At 37.8% G+C, this 22,454-nt stretch overlaps 1 protein-coding gene across 2 annotated transcripts in view; it reads left to right on the top strand.

Annotated features, from left to right (window-relative positions):
* KCTD9 (potassium channel tetramerization domain containing 9) overlaps positions 1 to 22,454 on the top strand; it is a 42,621-nt gene extending 20,167 nt beyond the window's left edge. For both annotated transcript variants that reach the window (XM_047717390.1, XM_047717389.1), the window contains exons 7-12: positions 8,079 to 8,146; positions 8,234 to 8,329; positions 9,460 to 9,609; positions 19,109 to 19,214; positions 19,952 to 20,085; positions 22,208 to 22,454. In XM_047717390.1, coding sequence (XP_047573346.1) covers positions 8,079 to 8,146; positions 8,234 to 8,329; positions 9,460 to 9,609; positions 19,109 to 19,214; positions 19,952 to 20,085; positions 22,208 to 22,324 — 671 coding nt within the window. In that variant the 3' untranslated portion in view covers positions 22,325 to 22,454. The remainder of the gene's footprint in view (positions 1 to 8,078; positions 8,147 to 8,233; positions 8,330 to 9,459; positions 9,610 to 19,108; positions 19,215 to 19,951; positions 20,086 to 22,207) is intronic.

Here is a 22,454-nt window from a genome sequence, read left to right as displayed (position 1 = left end):
GGGTTGGGCCGCTGCCTTCGGCTCAGGTCATGATCTCGGAGTCCTGGGATCGAGCCCCGCATCGGGCTCTCTGCTCTCTCGGGGAGCCTGCTTCCTCCTCTCTCTCTGCCTGCCTCTCTGCCTGCTTGTGATCTCTCTGTCAAAAAAAAAAAAAAAAAAAAAAAATCTTAGAATTACGATTCCACCAACTTTGGTTTTCTTTTTCAACATTCCTCTGGCTATATGGGGTCTTTTCTGGTTCCATATAAATTTTAGGATTATTTGTTCCATTTCTTTGAAGAAATTGATGGTATTTTGATAGGGATTGCATTAAATCTGTAGATTGCTTTAGGTAAATGAACATTTTCACAGTATTTGTTCTTTCAATACATGAGCATGGAACATTTTTCTGTTTCTTGTGTCTTCCTGAATTTCTTTCATGAGTACTTTATAGTTTTCTGAGTACAGATTCTTTGCCTCTTTGGTTAGGTTTATTCCTAGGAATCTTATGGTTTTGGATGTCTTCTGTCTTGCTCTTGGTATATAGAAATGCAGCTGATTCCTGTGCATTGATTTTATATCTTGACACTGTACTGAATTCCTGAAAGAGTTCTAGCAGTTTTGAAGTGGAGTCTTTTGGGTTTTCCACATAAAGTATCATATCATCTGCAGAGAGTGAGAGGTTGACTTCTTCTTTGCCGATTTAGATACCTTTTATTTCTTTTTGTTGTCAGATTGCCAAGGCTAGGACTTCTAGTACTATGGTGAATAGCAGTGGTGTAGTACTATGGTGAATAGCAGTGGTGATAGTGGACATCCCTGCCGTGTTTCTGATCTTAGCTGCAAAGCTGTCAGTTTTTCCCCATTGAGAATGATGTTCACTGTGGGTTTTTCCTAGATTGATTTGATGATATTGAGGGATGTACCCTCTATCCCTACACTTTGTAGAGTTTTGATCAAGGAAGGATATTGTACTTTGTCTAATGCTTTTTCAGCATCTATTGAGAGAATCATATGGTTCTTGCTCTTTCTTTTATTAATCCATTGCTTCACATCAATTGACTTACAGATGTTGAACCAAACTTGCAGCCCAGGAATTAATCCCACTTGGTCGTGGTGAATAATCCTTTTAATGTACTGTTAGATCCTAATGGCTAATATTTTGGTGAGAATTTTTACATCTGTGTGCATCAAGGATATTGGTCTGTAATTCTCCTTTTTGATGGGGTCTTTGTGTAGTTTTGGGATGAAGGTAATGCTGGCCTCATAAAATGAGTTTGGAAGTTTTCCTTCCCTTTCTATTTCTTGGAACAGTTTCAGGAGAATAGGTATTAATTCTTCTTTAAATGTTTGGTAGAATTCCCCTGGGAAGCCATCTGGTCCTGGGCTCTTGTTGGGAGACTTTTGATGACTGCTTCAATCTCCTTACTGGTTATGGGTCTGTTCAGGTTTTCTATTTCTTCCTGGTTCAGTTGTGATAGTTCATACATCTCTAGGAATGCATCCAGTTTTTCCAGATTGTCAAATTTGCTGGCATCAGTTGCTCATAATATGTTCTTATAATTGTTTGTATTTCTTTGGTAGTGGTTGTGCTCTCTAGTCTTTCATTCATGATTTTATTAATTGGGTCCTTTCCCTTTCCTTTTTGATAAGTCTGGCCAGGGGGTTATCTATCTTATTAATTCTTTCAGAGAACCAGTTCCTAGTTTCATTGATTTGTTCTACTATTCTTTTGGTTTCTATTTCATTGATTTCTGCTCTGACCTTTATTATTTCCCTTCTCCTGCTTGGTTTAGGGTTTCTTTGTTGTTCTTTCTCTACTTTAGGTGTAGGGTGAGGTTGTGTATTTGAGAACTTTCTTGTTTCTTGAGAAAGGCTTGTACTGCTATATACTTCCCTCTCAGGACCACCTTTGCTGTGTACCAAAGATTTTGAACAGTTGTGTTTTAATTTTCATTTGTTTCCATGAATGTTTTCAATTCTTCTTTAATTTCCTGGTTGACCCATTCATTCTTTAGTAGGATGCTCTTTAGCCTCCATGTATTTGAGTTCTTTCCAACTTTCCTCTTGTGGTTGAGTTCTAGTTTCAAAGCATTGTGATCTGAAAATATGCAGGGAATGATCCCATTCTTCTGGTACCTGTTGAGACCTTATTTGTAACCCAGGATGTGATCTATTCTGGAGAATGCTCCATATGCACTAGAGAAGAATGTGTATTCTGTTGATTGGGGATGGAATGTTCTGAATTTATCTGTGATGTTTATCTGGTCCATTGTGTCATTTAAGGCCTTTATTTCCTTGTTGATCTTTGGCTTAGATGATCTGTCCATTTCAGTGAAGGGAGTGTTAAAGTCCCCTACTATTATTGTATTATTGTTGATGTGTTTCTTTGATTTTGTTGTTAATTGGTTTATATAATTGGCTGCTCTCATGTTAGGGGCATAGATATTTAAAATTGTTAGATCTCCTTGTTGAACAGACCCTTTAAGTATGATATAGTGCCCTTCCTCATGTCTTATTATAGTCTTTGGCTTAAAATCTAATTGATCTGATAGAAGGATTGCCACCCCAGCCTTCTTTTGATGTCTGTTAGCATGGTAAATTGTTTTCCACCCCCTCACTTTAAATCTGGAGGTGTCTTTGGGTCTAAAATGAGATTCTTATAGACAGCATATTGATGGGTCTTGTTCTTTTTATCCATTCTGATACCTGTGTCTTTTGATTGGGGCATGTAGCCCATTTACATTCATGGTGACTATTGAAAGATATGAATTTAGTGCCATTGTATTGCCTGTAAGGTGACTATTACTGTATATTGTCTCTGTTCCTTTCTGGTCTATCTTACTTTTTTTTTTTTAAGTTTTCATTTATTTGACAGAGATCACAAGTAGGCAGAGAGGCAGGCAGAGAGAGGAGGAAGCAGGCTCCCAGCTGATCAGAGATCCCGATATGGGGCTCGATTCCAGGACCCTGGGATCATGACCTGAGCCAGAGGCAGAGGCTTTAACCCACTGAGCCACCTAGGCGCCCCAGGTCTATCTTACTTTTGAGCTCTCTCTTTGCTTAGAGGACCCCTTTCAATATTTCCTTTAGGGCTGGTTTTGATGTTTGCAAATTCTTTTAATTTTTGCTTGTCCTCAAAGCTTTTTATCTTTCCTTCTATTTTCTGTTTTTTTAAATAAAGATTTTTACTTATTCATTTGACAGAGACACAGCAAGAGAGGGAACACAACAGGGGGAGTGGAAGAGGGAGAAGCAAGCCTCCTTGAGCCCAGGACCCTGTGTTCATGACCTGAGCCGAATGCAGATGCTTATGACTTAGCCACCCAGGCACCCCTCTCCTTCTATTTTCAAGGACAGTCTAGCTGGATATAGTATCCTCTGCTGCATAATTTTCTCATTTAGTGCTCTGAATATATCATGCCAGTCCTTTCTAGCCTGCCAGGTCTCTGTGGAGAGGTCTGTTGCCAATCTAATATTTCTACCATTAGATCTTACAGACCTCTTGTCCCGAGCTGCTTTCAGGGTTTTCTCTTTGTCACTGAGACTTGTAAGTTTTACTATTAGATGACAGAGTGTTGACCTATTTTTATTGATTTTTGAGGGTGGTTCTCTGTGCCTCCTGGATTTTTTTTTTTTTTAAGATTTTATTTATTTATTTGACAGACAGAGATCACAAGTAGGCAAAGAGGCAGACAGAGAGAGAGGAAGTGAAGCAGGCTCCCTGCTGAGCAGAGAGCCCGATGTTGGGCTCGATCCCAGGACCCTGGGATCATGACCTGGCCCGAAGGCAGAGGCTTAACCCACTGAGCCACCCAGGTGCCCCTGCCTCCTGGATTTTGATGCTTGTTCCCTTCGACAAATTAGGGAAATTCTCTGCTAGAATTTGCTCCAGTATACCTTCTGCCTCTCTCTCTCTCTTTCTGCTTCTTCTGGGATCCCAGTTATTCTAATATTGTTTTGTTTCATCTTATGGTATCACTTATCTCTCAAATTTTCCCCTTTTGGTCCAATAGTTGTTTATCACTCTTTTTCTCAGCTTCTTTATTCTCCATCATTTGGTCTTCTATATTACTAATTCTCTCTTCTGCCTCATTTATCCTAGCAGTAAGAGCCTCCATTTTTTATTTCACCTCATTAATAGTTTTTTTAATTTCAACTTGGTTAGATTTTAGTTCTTTTATTTCTCCAGAAAGGGATTTTATTTCTCCGGGAAGGGATTCTCTAGTATCTTCCATGCTTTTTTCAATCCCAGCTAGCACCTTGATAATAGTCATTCTGAACTCTAGTTCTAACATATTATTATTATTTTTTTAAGATTTATTTATTTATTTGACAGAGATCACAAGTAGGCAGAGGGGCGGGGGAAGCAGGCTCCCCGCTGAACAGAGAGCCCAATGCGGGGCTTGATCCCAGGACCCTGGGATCATGGCCTGAGCTGAAGGCAAATGCTTTAACCCACTGAGCCACCCAGCCACCCCAGCTCTAACATATTATTAATTTCCATATTGTTAGGTCCCTAGCCTTCGGTACTGCCTCTTGTTCTTTTTTTTTGTGGTGAGTTTTTCAGCCTTGTCATTTTATCCAGATAAGAGTAGATGAATGAGAGAACAAAATACTAAGAGGTTAACAATGACCCTAGAAAAATATATACTAGGAGGGAGGGAAAAAATATATATATATTTTTTTTCATTTTTATTTTTATTTTTTACATATATATGTATGTATATGTATGTATGTATACACACATACACATATGTGTGTGCATATATATATGTATATATATGTATGTATACACACATACACATATGTGTGTGCATATATATATATAATATAATATTATTTATATATATATATATTAGACTAGTGAATAGAATAGAGCCTTACGCTTGATTTTGGGTGTATTTTGGTCCGTTAAGAGAAACTACCTCCCAAAACTTTAAAGAAAGAAAAACTTACATATATTTAAAAATAAAGGTAGACACATCAAAGGGATGGAATATTACTGTAAGGATTAAAATTACATATACTTAAAAATAAAGGTAAACACGTTGAAGGGATGGAATATTACTGTAAAGATGAAAATTTAAAAAGATTCTAAAAAAGCATTGATAAGAGGTTGGTCGAAAAAAAGGAAAAAAAAGAGGAAAGAATGTTATCAGGCTGGAGACTAGAACAAAGCCATGCAATAGATTTAGGGTATATTTTCATCTATTAGAAGAAATTGAATTCCAATTTCTATTAGAAGAAATTGTATTCCAAAATTTTAAAGAAAAAACCCGTCTGTATACAAAAAATAAGGTTAACTACAATGAAGGGATAAAATATAACCATAACAATGAAAATTTTAAAAGATTTTTAAAAGGGTATTGTTAAGGTAAAATAGTTTAAAAAATTAAAATAGGGAAGAGGAAAAGTTAAAAAAGAATTCAACTTTGGAAGAGTAAAGGATCATGGGGAAAAAGCCATGTATTCTATGTGTTGCTTTCCCCTAGCTCTAGAGCTCCGCAGTTCTCATTGATAAGTGAACTTGGTCCTGGCTGGATGTTCTTGCTGATCTTCTGAGGGAGGGGCCTGTTGCAGTGATTCTCAAATGTCTTTGCCCGAGGTGGAATTGCAATGCCCTTGTCAGGGTCCAGGCTAAGTAACCTGCTTGGTTTTGGTCTCTGGAGCTTTTATTCCCTGAACACTTTCCATATAGCTTTGGCGGACGGTAATGAGGATGGCGGCCTCCCAATCTCTGGCACCGCAGGAGCCGAGAGTTCAGGGCCCCACCCCTCAGTGCACCCTCAGAGAAAAGCAGTCAATCCCTCCCATTTCCCTGGTCTCCAACTGCATTCTGTGCTCACCTGGCCTGTGACTGAGCGTTTCTGTCTCTGGTGCATGGTCCTGTTTGGAGTCTAGAAACCTAGCAGATTTCTGCAGTGTACTTCCGTGCTGCTCCTCCCAGAGGAGGGAGGAGGGGGTTCTCCCTGGATCTGCCACTTGGGGGGTCCCTGCTCAGAAAGCAGTGGCCCGACTGTGCTGGAGAATATGGTTTAAGGTAACCCCAAGCTTGAGCCCACTGCTTGGCTCTTTCTGCAGCCTGCTTCCCTGCTCCGATACCTGGGGCTCTCTCATAGTCAGGTACCCTGGTCTTTTTGTGACCCCACCGGTCCTGAGACCATACTGTCCCTGTGAGGGCTCCACTCCCACTAAGCTTCTGGAACAATGTTCCTCAGTGGACGAGACTACTAAAAGTTCCAGTTTTGTGCTCTGCTGCTCTACCTCTTGCTGTGAGCTGGCTCCACGCCCCACATTCTCTCTTCCCGTCTGTTGCCTCGGAATCACTTCTCCACATGTCCTACCTTCCAGAAAGTGGTATTTTCTGTTCCTAGAATTGTTGCTCTTTCTCTCTTCTATTTCCTATTGAGTTTGTAGGTGTTCAGAATGGTTCAATAACTATCTAAGCTTAACTCCTGGGACTTGATATTTATGTGTCCTACTCTTCTGCCAAGTTGCTCCTCCTATTCTATTGCATATCTCTCTTAACACTTATGTCAGCTTTGTGGAGAAAGTGATAATACTCCCATTTCACAATGTAAACATGAACTTTAATTAAGAGAAAGAATACATAGCTTCTCTAAGGCAAAAAAGGAAGTAAGGGACAGAACTGGGATTCAAATCTGATTCCTAATGGTGCTGACAGAAAATTTGCTAAATATTACTTACTTTTCTCAACTATGCCCCATAGGTGCCTTTTGTGTTTATAAGGCTTTTCTGGAATTTTTAAAGTTTTGATTCTAAACCTAAAAGTAGGGGGGAAAATATCCTTACTCTATTCCTTGGGGGGTTCTGATCGACTCAGAAGATTGAGGCACACTGAGAGTGAAACTCATTAGAAACCCCTTTTTATGGTGGGTGTCTACCGGGGATAGATAGGAAATATGGCTGCCCCTTCATGAGGAATCCAAAGATGAGGCCACTCTGGCGTGGACTAGAAATTGTTGTGCCAGAACAGCTGCCTAAGTAGTGTGCTGTTTATCAGATGACCTTTGTTTTGCAACTGGAATATTAGTGGAAATGGGCTTTCCCTGAGAAGATCATTATCTTCCAGATAACTGCTGAGCTTCCTATATCTACCTATAGTTACCCTTATTGGCTTGGAACTATTCAAAGGAAGAGATTATGTCACTTAACTTTCTTTGTAATTTCTAATCCTTAGGAATTTTTTTTAACAAGTTAAAAAACTCAGCTAAATCACTGAGGTCTTCATTTGAAGGAAAGTGGATTCCAAATTTCTTCCCAAATATCCTGATGAAGATGTTTAATAGATGTAAGAACATACAGTATATATACTAAGTCACCTAGAGAATGTACAGATATTTTTTAACCAAGTTAAGACAAGCAAATGATACATAAAAATCCCTTTTATCATTTAGAAATAGTTTTTTTAATTGATTCTCCTTCAGAGAGGGTTCTGAGTCATTCTGTTGACTTTTATTTTGAAACTAATTTACTTTTATTCATTTCTATAATTTCCTGATTCAGTAAGTAAAAGAGAGTTGTCACAAACCCATTCATATCTGCTCCACTGAAGAAATCAATGAAATGGGGCTCTCTGCTCGGCAGGGAGCCTGCTTCCTCCTCTCTCTCTGCCTGCCTCTCTGCCTGCTTGTGATCTCTCTCTGTCAAATAAATGAGTAAAATCTTTAAAAAAAAAAAAAAGAAGAAGAAGAAGTCAATGAAATGTTAAGATGAGGTGAATTAATCATTTAGTAGACTCACAATCAGACTTATTTCAATTATTTTAGGGACTCATAAAATTAGGAGTTTTTGCATGTGGCCTATTACCAGAAAATTTAGAAATAAAGAAGGTTTTCATTCTGATTCATTAGTTTCCTCTTTTTCTTTTGCTGAATGTAAACTATGTAGAAAAACTTTGTATTACAAATATTTAAAAGTATTCTGTATACATGTTCTACACTTGAGTATTTTCTTCTATATTGATTGCCTGCTAGTTGAATTTCACTTGTATTGTGAGGATTTAACAAAGAATTTTTTATAAATATTAAAATGAATAGTTTTCTGTAAAAGTCACATTGTTTTTATTATGATAGGTGTGTTAGAAGAAGCCAGATTTTTTGGTATTGACTCATTGATTGAACACCTGGAAGTGGCAATAAAGGTAAGGCTCTTTTTACATTAGCCAGTTTTATAGTTATTGTAGCTGTCTCCCAAAATGCGCCATTGATTTCTTAATATCTGTTTCAAGAATTCTCAACCACCAGAGGATCATTCGCCAATATCTCGAAAGGAATTCGTCCGATTTCTGCTAGCCACTCCAACCAAATCAGAATTGCGTTGTCAGGTAATTAAAGCAGACTTTTATGTGAATTATTTGTGTCAGCAAAGCTGTGAGTAAAGTTTAACATTTTTCTTGGATTTTTTTTTTTTTTTTTTTTGCCCTATGTTCCTTTTTCAGGCAAGATACAGTTTAATTATGGGTGATAGCATTGATTTAATCCCAAAATGGTTGGCAAAAAAAAAGATGTAATGTCCTTTTTTATTATCTAATATGCCCCATGTGGCAATTTGAATAGTTCATCAAAATTGCAGCAATTAAAATAAAAAGTCCATTCATCGTACATTTGTTATATATGGCCAGTCAGTGGTAGATACTTTTATGTATTAAAGATTTTATAAATCTCGGGGCGCCTGGGTGGCTCAGTGGGTTAAGCCGCTGCCTTCGGCTCAGGTCATGATCCCAGGTCCTGGGTTCGAGCCCCACATTGGGCTTTCTGCTCAGCAGGGAGCCTGCTTCCTCCTCTCTCTCTGCCTGCCTCTCTGCCTACTTGTGATTTCTCTCTGTTAAATAAATAAATAAAATCTTTAAAAAAAAAAAAAAAAAAGATTTTATAAATCTCAATACTTACTTTTTAAGAATAAAACTACCTTGAATTATTGAATACTTATAAAATAGATAAAAATATATAAACAATACTTATTAATATGTACATGGCCAACAGAGATGGTTCTTTAGAAATTTTTGCACATGGGGTACCTAGGTGGCTCAGTGGGTTAAGCCTCTGCCTTTGGCCTGGGTCGGGATCTTAGGGTCCTGGGATTGAGCCCCATGTCAGACTCTCTGCAAAGTGGGGAGCCTGCTTCTCCGTCTCTCTCTCTTTGCCTTCCTCTCTGCCTATTTATGGTCTCTCTCTGTCAAATAAATGAATAAAATCTTTAAGAAAACAAAGGAAATTTTTGCACATAAAGTATAGCCAGACTGGATTTTAATGTTATATTTAAAGTTTCTTTTACTAAGAACCCATTAAGGATGCTGGTTTTATGTCTAAGTTTTATCTGATCATGTCTTCTAGTAAACTCCAAATGACTGACCTGCCAGTTGCTTCTAAGAAACTTGGGGGTTAGCTACAGTCATAAAATGTAAAATAACAGGTGGTTTAAATTTTGTGACAGTTTGTCTTTTCTTAATTTTAGGGTTTAAACTTCAGTGGTGCTGATCTTTCTCGTTTGGACCTTCGATACATTAACTTCAAAATGGCCAATTTAAGCCGCTGCAATCTTGCACACGCTAATCTCTGCTGTGCAAATCTTGAACGAGCTGACCTCTCCGGATCAGTACTTGACGTAAGAATCATTTTTTTGTTATAAGAGAGAATTAAATGTTTAGTCTCTTGAACAGTGTCAACAAGCAGAAATGATCTGTTTGGGGTTTTACTTGAAAACATAGTTTAAGGGCGCCTGGGTGGCTCAGTGGGTTAAGCCGCTGCCTTCGGCTCAGGTCATGATCTCAGGGTCCTGGGATCGAGTCCCGCATCGGGCTCTCTGCTCGGCAGGGAGCCTGCTTCCCTCTCTCTCTCTCTCTCTGCCTGCCTCTCCATCTACTTGTGATCTCTCTGTCAAATAAATAAATAAAATCTTAAAAAAAAAAAAAAAGAAAAAAGAAAACATAGTTTAAGTTGATAAAACCCAAGGTCCTGAAAGTGAAATGTGTTAGTTTTGCAACTTTAATATCCTTCAGTAAATGAAGACCTGAAATATTTAGCAACTAATAAGAAATGAAATCTTGAAATTAGATCCTCATCCCTTCAATAATAGTGTACTTTAAAAGGACTTCTATTTTAAGTGAATTAGGAGGGTAAAGCTGAATAGGACCTTTGAGATCTTTTATTCAGCCCCATTCCTGGAGTGGGGAAATATTGCTCTACAGGTATTTGGCAGAGATATTGTGAAATAAACATGATATGTGTCAGGTTGTATAAGTTAGCATCTCTGTGTCTCTCCTTCTCTCTATATATATATATTTATGCGTGTGTGTGTTTACATGTCTGTGTGTATGTATATACATTTGACCCTTGTATAACACTGGGGCTGGGGCACTGGCCTCTGTGCAGTCAAAAATCCGTCCGCATAGAACATTTGACTCCCCCAAAACGTAACTACTAACAGTCCACTGTTGACCAGAAGCCTTACCAATAACATGAACAGTCAATTATCATATATATTTTTTAAGATTTTATGTATTTATTTGACAGATCACAAGTAGGCAGAGAAGCAGGCAGAGAGAGAGAGAGAAGCAGGCTCCCCGCTGAGCGGAGAGCCCGATGCAGGGCTCAGTCCCAGGACTCTGAGATCATGACCTGCAATGAAGGCAGAGGCTTAACCCTCTGAGCCACCCAGGTGCCCCAAACATAATTAGCATGTATTTTATATGTTGTCTGTATTATATACCATACTCTTACAATAAGGTAAGATAGAGGAAAGAAAATATTATTAAGAGAATCATAAGAATGAGAAAATACATTTACAGTACTATATTATATTGATTTTTAAAAATCTACATATAGGGGACCTGGGTGGCTGTCGGTTGATCTTGATCTCAGGGTCACAAATTTGAGCCCCACTTTAGGCTCCACACTCAATCCCAGGACCTGGGATCAAGACCTGAGCCAAAGTCAGATGCTTAACTGACTGAGCCACCTAGGCACCCCTCTATGTTTAGTTTTTTGAGGAACCTCCATACTGTTTTACACTGTGGCTGTACCAGTTTGCATTCCCACCAACAGTACATGAGGGTTCCTTTTTCTTCGCATCCTTGTCAACACTTGTTATTTCTTGTGTTTTTTATTTTAGCCATTCTGAGAGGTCTGAGATGATAGCTCATTGTGGTTTTGATTTTTCTTTTGCACTTCCCTGATGATGAATGATGTTGAGCAATGTTTCATGTGTCTGTTGGCTATCTGGTTGTCTTCTTTGGAAAAATGTCTGTTCATATCTTTTGTCCATTTCTTAACTGGATTATTTATTGTTTTGTGTTGAGTTGTATAAGTTTTTTGTATATTTTGTGTGTTAACCCCCTATTGGATATGTTATTTGCAAATATCTTCTCCCATTCACTAGGTTGTCTTTTTGTTTCATTGATGATTTCATTTGCTGTGCAGAAGTATTTTCTTTTGGTGTAGACCCAATAATTTAATTTTGTTTTTGTTTTCTTTGCCAAAGGTGACTTACCTAGAAAAATGTTTCTTTGGCTGATGTCAAAGAAATTACTGCCTGTGTCCTCGTCTAGCATTTTTACAGTTTCAAGTCTCACATTTAGGTCTTTAATCCATTTTAAGTTTATTTTTGTGTATGGTTTAGGAAAGTGGTCCAGTTTCATTCTTTTGCGTGAAGCTGTCCAGTTTCCTTACACCATTTCTTGAAGAAACTGTCTTTCCCATTGTGTATTCTTGCCTCCTTTGCCACATATATTTTTTTTTCTTTTGAGGGGGAAAGGGCAGTGGAAGAGGGAGAGAGAATCTTGAGCAGGCTCAATTTCACAACGTAAGGTCATGACCTGAGCTGAAATCAAAAGTCAGATGCTTAACTGAGTTGCCTAGGCACTCCTCCTTTGTCATAGATTAATTGACAATAAAAGCGTGGCCTCTTCTACACTCTGTGCTGTTCTGTTAAGCTGTCTTCTGTTTTTGTGTCAGTATCATACTATTTTGATTATTATAGCTCTGTTTTATACCTTGAAATCTTGGATTGTGATACCTTGAGTTTTGTTCTCCTTTTTCAAGATTGCTATTTAGAGTCTTTTATGTTTCCATATAAATTTTACGGTTATTTGTTCTAGTTCTGTGGAAAATGCTGTTGGTATTTTGATTGGAATTGCATTAAACCTCTAGATTGCTTTGGGTAGTATGGACATTTTAACAGTATTAGTTCTTCCAATCCATGAGCACAGAACATCTTTCTATTTGTGTCATCTTCAGTTTGTTTCATCAGTGTTTTATAATTTTCAGAATATAGGTCTGTCATCTCCTTGGTTAAGCTTATTCCTAGATATTTTATTCTTTTTGGTGCAATTATAAGTAGAATTGTTTTCTTAATTTTTCTTTCTTCTACTTCATTATTAGTGTATAGAAATACAAACAGATATCTGTATATTCATTTTTGTATCCTGAGACTTTACTGAATCCAATTATCAGTTTTGGGATTTTTTAGTGAACTCTTTTGGGTTTTCTTTATAGAGTATCATATTATCTGCAGATAGTGAAAGTTTACTTCTTCCTTACCAATTTGAATTCCCTTTATTTCTGTTTTCTTGTTTGATTGCTATGGCTAGAACTTCCAGTACTATTTTAAATGAAAGTGGTTCAAGTGGATATCCTTGTCTTATTCCTGATCTTAGAGGAAAAGCTTTCAGTTTTTCCCAGTTAAAGATGATGTTAGCTGTGGGTTTTTTAAGTATGGTCTTATTATGTTGAGGTGTGTTCCTCTAAACCTACCTTGTTGAGGGTTTTTATCATAAATGGATATTGTACTTGCTAAATGCTTTTTCTCCGTCTATTGAAATGGTCATATGGTTGTTACCTTTTTGTTGTTGTTGTTAATGTGATATGTCATGTTGATTGATTTGCAAATATTTGTATCTTTGTGTGCTGGAAATAAACCACTTGATCATGGTGAATTCAGTTTTTTTTAAATGTGTTGTTGAATTTGGTTTGCTACTGTTGAAGATTTTTGCATCTGTGTTCATCAGAGATCCTGGCTTGTGGTTTGGTTTTGTTTTTTTGTAGTCTGTCTAGTTTTGGTATCAGTAATAACACTGGCCTCACAGAAGGAATTTGGAGGCTTTCCTTCCTCTTTTAGTTTTTGGAATAGTTTGAAAAAGGGTATTAACTCTTCTTTAAATGTTTGGTAGAATTCACTTGTGAAGCCATTGGTCCTGGGTTTTTGTTGATTGGAGTTTTTCAGTTACTTATTCAGTTTCATTGCTACTAAACAGTCTGTTTAAGTTTTTTATTTTTATTTCTTCCTGATCCAGTTTTGGGAGATAATCTATATTTCTAGGAATTTATCTATTTCTTCTAGGTTGGCCCATTTATTGGCACATAATTTTTCATAATACTCTCTTAAAATCCTTAGTATTTCTGTGGTGTATCTTTAATGAGTCTAGCTAAAGGTTTATCAATTTTGTTGAACCTTTCAAAGAATCAGCTCTTAGTTTCATTGATCTATTGTTCTTTTAGTCTCTTTTGAATTTATTTCTGTTTTAATCTTTACTCTTCCTTCCTTCTACTGGCTTTGGACTTGGTTTATTCTTCTTTTTGTAGTTCTTTTAAGTGTATAGTTAGGTTTGAGATTTTTCTTGCTTCTTGAGGTAGGCCTATAGTGCTATAATCTTCCCCTGAGAACAGCTTTTGCTGCATTCAAAGGTTTTGGACCATTGTATTTTCATTTTTCTCCATGTAAAATGAAAATGTTATTAGATTGCTAATGCTAATTAGCAATTAACATGTTGAACATGTTAATAAACATTAACATGTTTAGTATCATGTTATTTAATCTCCCATGTATTTGTGTTCTTTCCACTGTTTTCTAGTTTCATGCCATTATGGTCAGGAAATTTACATGATATGATTTCAGTCTTTTTGAATTTGTTAGGACTTCTTTGTGGCCTAACATATGATCTATTCTGGAGAATGTTCCCTTTGCAACTGAAAAGAATGTGTATTCCACTGTTTTGGGGTGGAATGTTCCGAAATAACTTTTAGATCCATCTGGTCCAATGTGTTACTCAAAGCCACTGTTTCCTTGTTCATTTTCTGTCTGGTTGATCTATCCATTGATATAAGTGAGCTGTTAAAGTCCTGTACTTATTGCTGCATTACAATATTTTTTTCCTTCTATGTCTGTTAATAGTTCCTATAGGTACTCCAAATAAATATTTGCCATTGTTATATCCTCTTGTTGCATTGTTCCCTTTATCATTATGCAGTGTCCTTTGTTGCTTGTTACAGTCTTTGTTTTAAATTCTGTTTTGTCTAAGCTATAAGTTTTGCTACCCCAACTTTCTTTTCACTTCCATTTGCATGGTAAATGATTTTCGATTTCTTCACTTTCTTTTTTTCTTTTTTAAGATTTATTTATTTGAGAGGGTGAGTGAGCAGGGGGAGGAGAGAGGAAGAGAGAGAATCCTCAAGCAGAGGCTCCCCGCTGAGTGTAGAGTCTGACATGGGCCTCAAACCCAAGATCTTGAGATCATGACCTAATTTTAAGAGTTGGATGCTTAACTGACTGCACCACCCAGACACCCTTCCACTTTCAAACTGCATGTGTCTTTAGGTTTTAAATGAGTCTCTTGTAGGCAGCATATAGATGGTTCTTGCTTTTTTAACCAGTCCGCCAGCCTACATTACATCAGCCTACTTTTTTTTTTTTTTAAGATTTATTTATTTATTTATTTACGAGAGAGAAAATGAGCAGTGGAGGGAGGGCAGAGGGAGTGGGAGAGAAAATCCTCAAGCAGACACCATGCTGAATGTGTACTGTGAAACTGGGCTCAATCCCAGGACCCTGAGATTATGACCTGAACCAAAACCAAGAATTGGACGCTCAACTGCCTGAGCCACCCAGGCACCCCAGCCTATATCTTTTGATTGTAGCATTTAGTGTATTTACATTCAAAGTAATTAATGATATGTATGTACTTACTGCCATTTTGTTACTTGTTTTACAGTTGTTTTGGAGTTACTCATTTCCTTTTTTCTATTGCTCTCTCCCTTGTGGTTTGATGGCTTTCTTTAATGATTTACTTAGATTCCTTTCCCTTTATTTTTTGCATATCCATTACAGGTTCTTGATTTGTGGTTACCAGTAGGTTCATATATTGTGCTCGCTTCGGCAGCACATATACCAGTAGGTTCATATATAACATCTTATGTGTATAGGTATCTGCATAAGGTTGGTGTGCTTAAGTTTGAACCAATATTAAATGCACTAAATTTTTTACTCACCTCCCCACCCCCAACACACACACACATTTTATTTAGATGGTGTCATATTTTATCCTTTTATTTTGTGAATCCCTTGATTTATTTTTATGGGTATAACTGATTTTAATGCTTTGGTGTTTTAACTTCCATACTGGTTTTATAAGTGATTCATCTACTACTTTTATTATATTTGCATTTACCTGTGAAATTTTTTCCTTTCCTAATTCTCTTACTCCTGATGATGTCCTTTTTTTTTTTTTTTCCATTCGAAGAATTGCCTTTAACATTTCTTATAAAGCTGGTTTCGTGGAGATGAACTGCCTTCTACTTTTGTTTGTCTGGAAAACTCTCTCTCTCCTTCTATTCTTAATGATAGCCTTGCTGGGAAGAGCATAACTGGTTTCAGGTTTTTTCCTTTTAGCACTTTAAATATGTCATGCCACTCCTTTCTGGCCTCTAGTGTCTGCTGAAAAATTAGCAGATTGCCTTATGGGGTTTCCCTTATATATAACTTTTTTTTTTCTTGGTGCTTTTAAGTTCTCCCTTTATCACTACTTTTTGCCATTTTCATTATCATGTCCCTTGATGTGAACCCTCACAGGTTGATTCTTTTGAGGTCTCTGTGCCTCCTAGATATGGATTTCTCTTTTATTCCCCAGATTCAAGTTGTTTGCAGCTATTATTTCTGGAAACAAATTTTCTGCCCCCTTTCTGTCTCTTCTCTTTCTGAGATCTGTGTAATGCATATGTTACTACACTTAATGTCACTGAGTTCCCTTAATGTAGTTTAATTTTTTTATTCTTTTTGCTGTTCATCTTGGTTGATTTCCATTACTCTGTCCTCCATCTCACTGATCCATTCTTCTGCTTTCTCTGGTCTACTGTTTATTCCCTCTAGTGTATTTTTAATTTCAGTTCTTTATCCTGTGATTGGTTCTTATATTTTCTCTCTCTTTGTTAAGGGTCTCACTGAGATCCTTCACTCTCCTCAGATCCAGTAACTCTCTTTCTGATCATTTCTTTGTCTCTATCAGGCACATAGCTTATTTCCATTGCATTTAGCTCTTTTGCTGTGATTTTGTCCTATCCTTTCATTTGGAACATATTCCTCTGTTTCCTCATTTTGTCTAACTCTCTGTATCTGTTTCCATGTATTACGAGAATCAGCTCTGTCTCCTGCTCTTAAAAGTAGTGGCCTTAGGAAGAAGAGGTCCTGTAGTGGCCTGTAGTTCAATGGTCCTTGTTCACCAGAACCAGGCACTTTGAGCAGAGGTGTCTCCCCTATGTGTTGCATGTGCCCTACTGTTGTGGCTGAGCTGCTTTTGCCTTCAGTCTGATCGGCTGCTTCAGTGCATTTTCCTTGTGGGGCAGGGTTTGGTCCCTGTGCTGTTAAGTGCCAGTCTGGGGCCACTTTGGGCTTATAGTTGGGTCAGACCAGATGCCAGCCCCCAGCCTGTTGCTTGTGCTACAGTCACACCTAACTGCAGGGTGCTCTCCCTCTGCTGTCACCTTGGGAACTTTTGATAATAGTTACAGTCTGTTTTACCTGGGTGCACAACACAGAGAACCAGAGACATTTATCTTCATATTATCAGCTTTCCATCTGGTTAATATTGTAATATTTAAAATACAGTCATTGGGGCACCTAGGTGGTTCTGTTGGTTGGGCGTCTCCCTTCAGCTCAGGTCATGGGATCCAATGATCCCATGATGAAGTCCTGCATCAGGCTCCCTGCAGGGAGCCTGCTTTTCCCTCTCCCTCTGCTATTCCCTCTCCTTGTGCTCTCTCACTCTGTCAAATGGATAAATAAAATCTTTTTTTTTTTAAGTTAAAAAATAAAATAGAGTCATCTCTTAGTTATTTTGTCCTTCCAGGTCCTCATTTATCTTACCACTCAGTCTGAGCTTCTGTACTACCTTGTGTAAATGCAAAGGCAGAGATGGGAAAGTATGTGTGCATTTCTCAATTTTCTGTGATTTGAAATGATCTGTAGTATATTTCCCTTTCCATAGAATTGACTGTGGGGTAAATGGAATTGCACTTATAAAATATAATTTTTTTGTTAGGTATGGCAATAACATAACTTGATCAACCTTAGGATTTTAGAAATCTTCACTATTGTAGTTTGTTTTATTTTATTTTATTTTTTAAAGATTTTATTTATTTATTTGACAGAGAGAAATCACAAGTAGGCAGAGAGGCAGGCAGAGAGAGAGGAGGAAGCAGGCTCCCTGCTGAGCAGAAAGCCCGATGTGGGGCTCGAACCCAGGACCTGGGATCATGACCTGAGCCGAAGGCAGCGGCTTAACCCACTGAGCCACCCAGGCGCCCCAGTTTGTTTGTTTTAAAGATTTTTATTTATTCAACAGACAGAGATCACAGGTAGGCAGAGAGAGGGGGAAAGCAGGCTCCTCACTTGTGGAGAGCCTGATGTGAGGCTCGATCCCAGGATGCTGAGATCATGACCTGAGCCAAAGGCAGAGGCTTAACCCACTGAGCCACCCAGGTGCCCCGATTCACTGTTGTAGTTTTAATGACAACTATAATTGTCATTTATATAGTGCCTTACATTTTTGTGTGTATGTGCCTTACAGTTCTTAAGACAGCTTTACATTCATCATCTACTTCGGTCACAATTTGTGAAGTTCTAATGTTAATGTCACCTTTATAGCTTCCTGCCTTATCCAGTTGCTATTGGGAGTTCTCATCTGATGACACTGAATCCTCAGAGATAAATTAACATAATTTAAAATTCTAACATATATTTTCTAGTTTTTTACTAGTTTTTTTTTTTACTGTTTTTTTTTTTTTTTTTTTTTTTTACTAGTTTACTATTTACTAGTTTTGTATTTTGCACTATAATTTGGGTGTTCAGGGTTGTCAATGTTGTGTAGTAGTGGTTGATACAGAAAGACCCAACAATAGTTTGTAGTGTTTTGTAGCCAGATGATGCCTGGAACTGCTGGCCTTAGTATTCTTACCTTTGAAATGAAGGTAGTAATAGCAGGATTGAACATCAAGAATTTTGTTGATTCTTACAGAAATAAGGAAGAGAAATCCCTACCCCTGACAAGTTTATGTCTTCTTTACCCATACATTTCAGCTCTCATGTCACAACCAGGGCTGTTCCTGAAAGTAGAAGTAGGATGTCACAGTTGACTCTCCCAACTCTTATCTAAACTCTTAACGTTTTGTGTAAAATAGACGTATTAATTGGGCTGTTCTTTCTTTTAAAATGGTTCTTTTTTTTTTGTATTAGACAGAGATCACAAGGAGGTAGAGAGGCAGGCAGAGAGAGAGAGAGGAGGAAGCAGGCTCCCCACCAAGCAGAGAGCCCGATGTGGAGCTCGATCCCAGGACCCTGGGATCATGACCTGAGCCGAAAGCAGAGGCTTTAACCCACTGAGCCACCCAGGTGCCCCTAAAATGGTTCTTTTAAAAGAACTATTTCTGGGGCACCTGGGTGGCTCAGTGGATTAAGCCTCTGCCTTCAGCACAGGTCATAATCTCAGGGTCCTGGGATTGAGGCCCTCATCAGGCTCTCTACTCAGCAGGGAGCCTGCTTCCCCTTCTCTCTCTCTGCCTCCCTCTCTGCCTACTTGTGACCTCTCTTTATCTCTGTCAAATAAATAACTAAAATCTTAAAAACAAAAACAAAAACACTATTTCTTAAAATAGTTCTCAATTCTTTTTGGGTCTAGTGAGAAAAGTCTTCATTGTAAACAGAAAATAATTGATGGTGAATGTATGGAATTGAGTTTCCACCCCTTGTCTATCTTTTCTTTTACTGTTTGAGCCCATTTTTTCTTGCCCAAACAAAATTCTGAATGTTAAAACATGGACTTCTCTCTTTTCCTTGCCAGTGTGCAAATCTCCAAGGAGTCAAGATGCTCTGTTCTAATGCAGAAGGAGCATCCTTGAAACTGTGTAATTTTGAAGATCCTTCTGGTCTTAAAGCCAATCTAGAAGGTGAGTTTCTATCTATAATTACACTGTCTAAGGTAAAAACAAACCATGAAGTAAAAAGCCCAACAAAATAATTGTTACAGGGAATTCATGACCACTATAGGAAGATACAGATTTCTTCTGTCCTCATACTTGGAGAATGAGCAAAAGAGTAAATTCTGTCTTGGTCTCAGTCATATGTTAAGCAAGAAGTTAGGGAAAATCCAGCCTTTGATCATGAATAAGGCTTTAGTTGGAGCATTAAGTACCAGCATCTCAAACTTGGAAACTAAACAGCATACTCTTACACTGACTAAAATGAATTTCAGTTTGCACAAAGCCAGGCAGTTTTTGTCATTGTGATTTAATGTTTTTTCATGAATGCCTGATGACTGTTGTTTCAGTGAACTGGTCACTTGGTTTAGTTGCAGGTTAGGGACTCAGGGTACTTCCCTTCCTTATAACCTTCCAGAGGCTGCTGTAAAAACGGTACTTGTCTAAGACTGAATTGAATCCTTCCCTCAAAAATATCGACTAAAACATTCTTCATTCATAGTATAAGCAAACAGTTTTTTAACAGTGAACTCTTTCTGTGTGGAAGTTGATTGAGAGACTGAGACTTATGGTTCACAGAGTTCTTTCAAAAAGTTAAAGGAGCCTGTCATCATTCACCTCCATTAAGTCATCCTGTGGTTTTTTTTGAAGGTAGAGGACTATAAATATTTTTAAGTTCAACTACTCCCTAAATATGTTCACTTTAGGTGCTAATCTGAAAGGTGTGGATATGGAAGGAAGTCAGATGACAGGAATTAACCTGAGAGTTGCTACTTTAAAAAATGCAAAGTTGAAGAACTGTAACCTTAGAGGAGCAACTCTGGCAGGAACGGATTTAGAGGTGAGTCACCAATTTCTTAAGAGTTTTTTGAATCCACAGTTACTGGGTATCTCATGAAAATTTATTGAAATCATAAAGTACTTGGCTGGTAAAAACCGGCAGGTAGCATGCCAGCACTGCTGGAGGGATGTTTTCTTATCGATTGCTTGTTTCAACAAATTTGAACCCCAAAGGAGGGTTCAGTTACACAAGTCCTAGATGCCAGTCTCAGATTTGGAGAGTCATCTGACATTTGCTCTAAGTTGATTTCCTTTCTCCTCTTTTCCTTGGGTCTCCTTTAGGTAGAGCAGTTTTGATGGGTGTCTTTATTAATCTAATTTATTGTGGATTTTTTTTTAAGATTTTTATTTATTTGACACAGAGATAGCACAAGCAGGGGGAGCAGCAGGCAGAGGGAAAAGCAGGCTCCCCGCTGAGCAAGGAGCCCAATGTGGGGCATGATCCCAGGATCTTGAGGTCGTGATCTGAGCTGAAGGTAGACACTTAACCGACTGAGCCACCCAGGAGCCCCTCATTGTGTTTTTCTTAAGTTTTAATTCCAAGCAGAATTGAATGGGGTCAAATTATTTTTTAACTACTTGAGAAATTTAAAAGATATCCAGGTTTGAAATCAGGTTCAAAGAAAGCCTGTTCTAAACTGGAATCATGTTCTTTTTGAATCTCAACTTGAGATTTTAATTTTGTCTATGTATCTCTTTCATCAGAATTCTGTATGTTGTCTTAAATTGCAAATGCAGCTAGCAGACTTAAGGGCTATTGATCAGACTCCAGTGTTGTCCAGTAGCACTTTTTGCAATGCTAGACAGGTTCTAAATCTGTTTAGTACAGTAGCAACCAGCACCTGTGGCTGTTGAGCACTTGAAATGTGGCCACTGCAACTGAGAAATGGACTTTTAAATTTTATTTCATTTTAATCCATTTAAATATAAGTAGCCATGGGGCTGGCTCAGTGGGTTAAAACCTCTGCCTTTGGCTCAGGTCATGATCCCAGGGTCCTGGCATCGAGCCCCACATCGGCCTCTCTGCCTGCTTGTGATCTCTGTCAAATAAATAAATAAAATCCTTAAAAATAAATAAATGAATGAATGAATGAATGTAGCCATATGTGGCTGTTGCCATCATATTGAACAGTACAGCCCTATCCCAGAAAATCTGGCCTGTATTGGACTGGAGAGAATAGTAGGTCAAAATTTGGCTTGTTTTTTTTTCTTCTAATGTTTTTGCCTGTTCTCTTGATAGATCTTAGCAACAGAGTAGCAGGCCCCATTAAACTTAAAGGCAAAAATAATCAGCCTAAAGCCAAAAGTATAAACCTATTATAAGCACAGTTATTTAATTTTTTATTATTTGGTACTGTCAGACCAAAGATGATGATCCCCCCTACCCTTGGTTTTAGTTAACCATGTAGTCAAAGTCTTCCTGATTGCAACTGATTGCAAAGACTAATCAGGTTGACTGTTGAAGGGCAGCTGGTGACATTCTGTCCTAAATGGTTATGTGCCTTCACCCAGCACCTCCAGGGACTTATCCAAAATCTGTCTCATCTGTCACTGTGATCGCAAGAGAAATTTAAAAACAACTTCCAATTGTGGTGGTAGTTAACTGTTGTATACATTTATTAAAACTCATTGAACTGTGCATATAATTTGGGACTTTAAAAAAAAGGCAGTTCCCTGCTATAAAAAAGTTCACGTTGAGGAAAGGCAAAATCTCTTACATAATTTAATTTTGTAAGTAAAATCTCTTGCTCAGATATTTTTTAATGATGTTTCCCAGCCTTGCTCAGGCCTTTTGTTATTGTTGTTGTTGGATTGTAGTAAATTTGCCCAGATAAAATTTATTACATTGGAGTCCATTCTGAGTTTTAAATGACTGATTCTTAAATATATGAACAGAAGAGACATGCTTCCTCTTTAACCTTTGTTTATCTCTATTTGTGATGGTCAGCCTTAGCATCACCTAGAGAAAAGAAATCCAATGGAAGAAAATCTGACTTTCTTCCTAAAACAGAAGTTTTCCAGAAATAACTGATTTTCATGGGCCTGGGGAATCATTTTGAGAGGGAGCAGAGAAGGCCCTCACCCTGCACCCGAATTTCATGAATATTGGTTTTGTCTTGCAGAATTGTGATCTGTCTGGCTGTGATCTTCAAGAAGCCAACCTGAGAGGTTCCAACGTGAAGGGAGCTATATTTGAAGAGATGCTGACACCACTGCACATGTCACAAAGTGTCAGATGAGAATTTCAGTGCTGAAGGAAGAAGTCCAAGATGCAAAATATTTTCCTTATCAGTTTTTTTTTCTCCACCCACTCAGTTGTCTAGAAGAAATAACACTGTAAGAGAATTAAAAAAAAAAAAAAAAAAAAAA

This window comes from Lutra lutra, chromosome 2 (genome assembly GCF_902655055.1).
Source record: "Lutra lutra chromosome 2, mLutLut1.2, whole genome shotgun sequence".
NCBI lineage: Eukaryota > Metazoa > Chordata > Mammalia > Carnivora > Mustelidae > Lutra > Lutra lutra.
This window is presented reverse-complemented; position numbering and strand designations above follow the sequence as displayed.